The 5,304-nt window shown below is 48.2% G+C and overlaps 1 protein-coding gene across 8 annotated transcripts in view; it reads left to right on the top strand.

Moving 5' to 3' along the window:
* The window catches only part of LOC114875593 (tyrosine-protein phosphatase Lar), a 160,691-nt gene that overhangs the window by 29,380 nt on the left and 126,007 nt on the right, over window positions 1–5,304 (top strand). For all 8 annotated transcript variants that reach the window (XM_029186030.2, XM_029186034.2, XM_029186032.2 and 5 more), the window contains exon 3: window positions 2,522–2,660. In XM_029186030.2, the coding sequence (XP_029041863.1) occupies window positions 2,600–2,660 (61 nt within the window). In that variant the 5' untranslated portion in view covers window positions 2,522–2,599. The remainder of the gene's footprint in view (window positions 1–2,521; window positions 2,661–5,304) is intronic.

The following is a 5,304-nucleotide window of genomic DNA, read 5'->3' as shown; positions in this document are numbered from 1 at the left end:
CCGTACTCGGCTTCCTCGATCGCGCAACACGGTACCGATCGTGTACTCGGTCAGGATCGTCCATATCCTCGTGATATCGCTACGAGCACTAGCATCCCTGGGAGTACCACGCGGACAAACATCGAGCTAGAAACTGCGATACGTCGCGTCGGCCAGAGCACGGCGGCGACTCACCCCGGACATCCTCGCGCGCCGCGAACGCATGCGTCGCGTTTAAACCACCGCTGAAACCACCCTCTCTGTACAGCTCCTCTCCGTTTCCCTCTTCTTTTTTCCTAGCCCCTGTATTTTACCTCTACTTTCCTTTCGTTTTCAACAATCTTCTCGATCGATTCTACCTCGAAACCGAAATAATCAACCGTGCCCTCCTGTCTGAAACGCGTACGAAAGAGGGATGATACTTTCGACGTTAAACCCGACCGGAAGGATTTTCTTAAACGTTCCTTTCTCACCATTTTTTCCATTCCTTTTTAATTCTAAGAATATTCAAAAGTGTATAAAATGTTGGCTGGCGCGAATTCGTAGGCGTTCCGTGCTCGTATCGTGCTACCAGAGGGGATAACGCGCTTGCGCCCGTTGTAAGGTTCGCCGCGGGGGGGTATCGTCGAGGGGTATGGGGATGAGTCAGTCAAGCCGCAGCGCGCGTTCAGAATACTACCCTTAACGTAACCTCATACTACCGTCGGCTATTTTGCAATTTAACCTTGGCTTTCCCGTAAGATTCGCACGTGTCCCCCCTATTCGGCTCTCGTTTCACTTTTCGTTCGACTCTTTGAAACGCTTCGAGTGCTGCTCGCCGACCAGGAATACGCTGGAGAGTGTGATTTCATACCGTGCGACCCGCGACTTGTACTTTCGACGCAACGACTCTACTCCCTGAAAGTAAACAATTTAACGAGGGTATCGGAAAACGACAAGGAACGAGTAAATAGAAAGGGTTAAAATTCAGCTCGCAATTCCTTTGGTCCAGTCCGTTTAAGATTCTTGGAACGCGTCGAAGCGAGGGGCGAAGACAGGAAACAAACGGAACAAGTGTAATCGACCAGGAACGCGATAGGAGTAAGAGCGAAAAGAACGCGCGAAACGGGAAACTTCATAATTGTTTAAAACCTATCAAAGTTTTGCTCTTTAAACGTTAGAAGTTGAAAGCTCTCCGTACCCCGCGGGTCAAGTTTCAGAACTCAGTGGTATCGTTTAACGTCTCTTTGGAAAATCATCTTGGAGTGTACGTGATCGTAATGCTTTTATCGTATCGATCCTAACGAGAATTAAAGTGGGTTCCGGGAGTTGGAAGAAACAGCCCTCGTACAAGATAATCGCGTAGGAATAGGAGAATTTCAGAATATAAGATGGGAAGGAATATAAGTGGTCGGGAGTCGGGCGAAACGGAAGAAGGAAGATCGAAGTCGATCAGCTGGGAAATGTAACGAAAGTCAACGGAAGTTGAGTAGACGTTTCCGGAAACAGGGTGAACGTCTATCGCGATTCGTCTTGACGGAAAGTTTCTCGGGGGCAACGCGTGGCCTAGAGAATAGGGAAAAATATGGAATGGTCGTGGAACCATCGAAAGAAAGAATCCAGATAATCGGTTGGGGGCTGTCGGGCAGAGGATGTTAAGGTATTTCGGTAAACGTCAACAGAGCAAAAAGAAGAAAGTCGAGGATTTTTCATTTACTTGTTTACCTAGCAAGAAACGCCTTATTAGCGCTGGTCGTTAAGAATCGCCTTGAAAGCGACAAGAGTAGGATACAGCGTACATCAAAGAAAAGGTGGAGGTAAGGTGAGAGAGGGCAGAAAAGAAGTGCGTCGGTCCCCGGGGAAATACGTCGAGAGGCCACTTTTTGGAAACGAGCTCGACGACGTCCTCTTTGAGATCGATCTTTCCACGATCGTAAAGGAAACAAGAAGAATGCATCGCACCAAAGGGAGGATGTGAATAGCCGAACGACTTGACACGATCTCGTCTGCGAACCAACGAACAAACGAACGAACGAACGAACGAACGAACGAGAGAACGAAGCTGTGTGGTAGTTAACGATGTTCGTGAAAAACTTGACGCCTTTTTCGTTCACCGTTCGCCAGCGTACTCGCGAGATTCGCGTTCCGACGTAGCTTGGAGAATAGCAGCAGCTCGCTGGTAAATGGCGTGTGTCGATATTTACGTTCGGTTTCCGCTAAATAAGCATTTCCGTTTTCGTTGTTTCTGCTTGTCCATTACCTTCCGAGGCAACATCGTTAAAGGGCTATCTTTTTCTACGCTACGCTAGGCAACTGAAATTTTTCGACTGATTCACGAACGCGAATAGGGATCGCATTGTGTTCGAGAACCAACCACTGTGTGTAAATTATTTTGTAAATGTCTGATTAACCGAATCGTCGTCGTCGGTCATCGTATCGACGCGACGCGACGCGACGCAAGCTGTGGATTCGACGCATCGTCTTCGTTTGCAAGAAGATCGCTGTCCGCCCTGGCCAAGTGAAGGTGGTATGTTATGACGAGGGTGATTTGTTTTTTTCATAGGTGGAACGCTGCAACGGTGGTATTAAGTGTGCAGTGATCACGGGTGACCGAGGGAAGACGAGAAAGAGGGTGGTCAATATGACTCCTATCTTCCTCGTTCTGTTGGTGGCTATCGACCCGATTATCGCGCAGAATGGTGGTGAGTAGTCGACCAGAGAAATCTACTTTTTTCAGAGACTTTTCCGCGAGGACATTACTGTGATTCGAACTGTCTAGTGTTTAATGTAACTCGCGACAAGACATTGGTGATTAACGTTTTAAGACTCTGAACAAGAATCGGTTGTTGTATCAACAGACGTTTTGTGACGAAACGCGCTTCGACGAGTGGAGTCGTTTCTTCTTTTCGGCTTACCTTTTTCAAGATATTTTTCTGTAACAGTAACGACTCGACTGGTCGATGCGTTCGATGACGCGGAAGAAACTGTCGTGACACGATTCGCACGTGTAAGAAATGCGAGAAATTTTGTTGGTGAAACGGCACGAAGAACTCGGAACAAAGTTGAAACGCGGACGGTATCTAGTGCAGCGTGCTTTTGTTCGAGGTTCGAAAGCTCGAACGTCAACGACTCTTTAGTGTGAAACGGGCAAATTTGTAAATGAACGCGACACGAATAACGAAGGTAGACGTAGTAGGCAAAGCAACGAGAGGATAGTCGCGCGACTGAAACTCCCCGGAGCTGGTTGCGCTTAAAAAGGTCCGGTGTCCCGCGAAGCAGCAAATAATAATACGTGCTTTGAGCCCGACTACGGTCAATGAACGAACATTCGTGACGCTACACCCGCGTACATGCTGCCGTACGTGGCGAAACTCGCACAAACGTTTCCGACGCGTTTAGTTTTACTGTCGCGACGAATCGGCCGTGTGCCGTTGTGTTTCAACCGACTCGTAAAAGCCACGAATATATCGTGTCGCGTTGTCGTCCGTTGGTGAAATCCCGCGGCGGTCGCCAGGAAACCGCGTGGACCGCACCGAACGATCCTCGCCACCGAGGATCTTGAACGCTCCGTTTCGTGTGGCGATCATCTCGAATGGAAACGGCAACGACTCGATCTATGGACACTAAGACAGACGAGGAAAACGCCTCGTGGGCATATCAGTGTTGTCGCTTTAACGCGCATTTCGGGATTGTCGAGTACTGCGACACCGCGATCGTCCCCTTTCCATCGACTACGAATCGATGACGAATCGCGCACGACCAATGACTCGAGTTGCATAGTAATCACGATCATTACACGGTAATCCGTCGCCTCGATACTCGCTAATTCAGCCGAGCTTTACGCTGACTCGAAAACGATGATGACGCGTCCCTCGTATTTCGGCCAATTAATTATTGTCACGATCTCTGATCCGGGGACTCGACTTGGCGGACGTGGATGCTCTGTGGATCTCGTTTGCCGGAAGCCGGATCATCGATTACGCGTACACGACCAATTAAGGCTAATATTTGAACCTGTGGAATAGGTATAGGGGGATAGAAAAGCGTTTGCTAATTTTCGCGAAATGTCGCGCGGCTACGATCAAAAGCGCATTCGAACGGACAGTCCCAACGGGAACGGAACGACTTTAGGTGTACGTTATACGATGCGAGCTTCGAAACCAATCATTTTTCCCAACGGACTCTACCGTTTCAATTCAATGGCTCCGTTTGCCACGATTTCGACTATCCCAGCCAGAGTATCGGCCTCCACGAGAGGGAAATCCGCGTTACCGTTCTTGCTTTTCACTCGCTTTTTAATTCAACCGCGTTGCTTCGTTCGATAACGCGCCTATTCACTTCTCGCTGGATAAAGGGTTGCGCATTCAAGATTGTCAGCCTGAAACATTGTTGTTCGCGGTCAGAAAGTCTCTCGTAAGGAAGGAGAAATGTTCGATAGGAGGAACGATAGAGACGAGAATCGTAAAAAGAATCTCGAAGGCAGGATGAGCTTGGAATCCATAGTTAATGCAGGTCCGTCCTGTCTCTCCTGTCTGCATCCTGAAGAGGGAAATAACCGAGCACGAAGATTTCCTCGGAGGTTCCCTTTCTTGCTGTCGCGGCTTCTCGAAAAATCATGTTGAAGGGTAGCGAGAACGGAAACTTGACTTTCCGCTGTTACTTCTCGTCTATTTCTCGTCTGCTTATCCTTTTCTTTTACGATACAGTCTTGATTTTCCTATGTCCATCCGGCTGCCATTTTCTTATTTCTACCATCCATCCTGTTTATTAAATCATTTTGTCGAGAGACGTTAGGAGAAATGGTACGCATTTTCCCGTATGTACGGGATTGATGCGGAAATGGTAGGTAACTCGCGAATCCTCTGATTCGATAGACTTTGTTAAAATCTCGGTAACTCGGTGGGCGGAATGCTTTTAAAATGTCGGCGCATGAAATTCCTTCAACCAACCGTGCGTTTCGGCGATGCAATCCGCTTTAGAATCATTGACCTTTTTTTTTTCCTCTCCCCCCAACGTGACAGTCGACGTAGCGACGGTCTTTTCGTTTTTTGGATTCAGCGAGGTCGCACGTTATTTATCGTCGGAGCAAACGCGATAATTTACATTCCGTCCAGTCGCGTTACGTTCCTGAACCGTCACCCGTACGATCCCGTGTTGTTTTTATCCGTAATTGACAGAGCAGACGTTTCTGAAAGAGAGAGAAACGGTGAAAGCTGAACGCGCGCGACATGGTTAGAAAGTGACGCGTCACCGTTCAACAAAAAGCAACGTAACTAACGATACGCGACAACCATAGGCTACGCCAATTGTTGCCATTCTTCGCGAGGCAATTTTTCAATTTTCTTT

The sequence above is a fragment of the Osmia bicornis genome, chromosome 10 (assembly GCF_907164935.1).
Source record: "Osmia bicornis bicornis chromosome 10, iOsmBic2.1, whole genome shotgun sequence".
NCBI lineage: Eukaryota > Metazoa > Arthropoda > Insecta > Hymenoptera > Megachilidae > Osmia > Osmia bicornis.
Note: the sequence above shows the minus strand (reverse complement) of the source record. Positions and strands in the feature narration are given on the sequence as shown.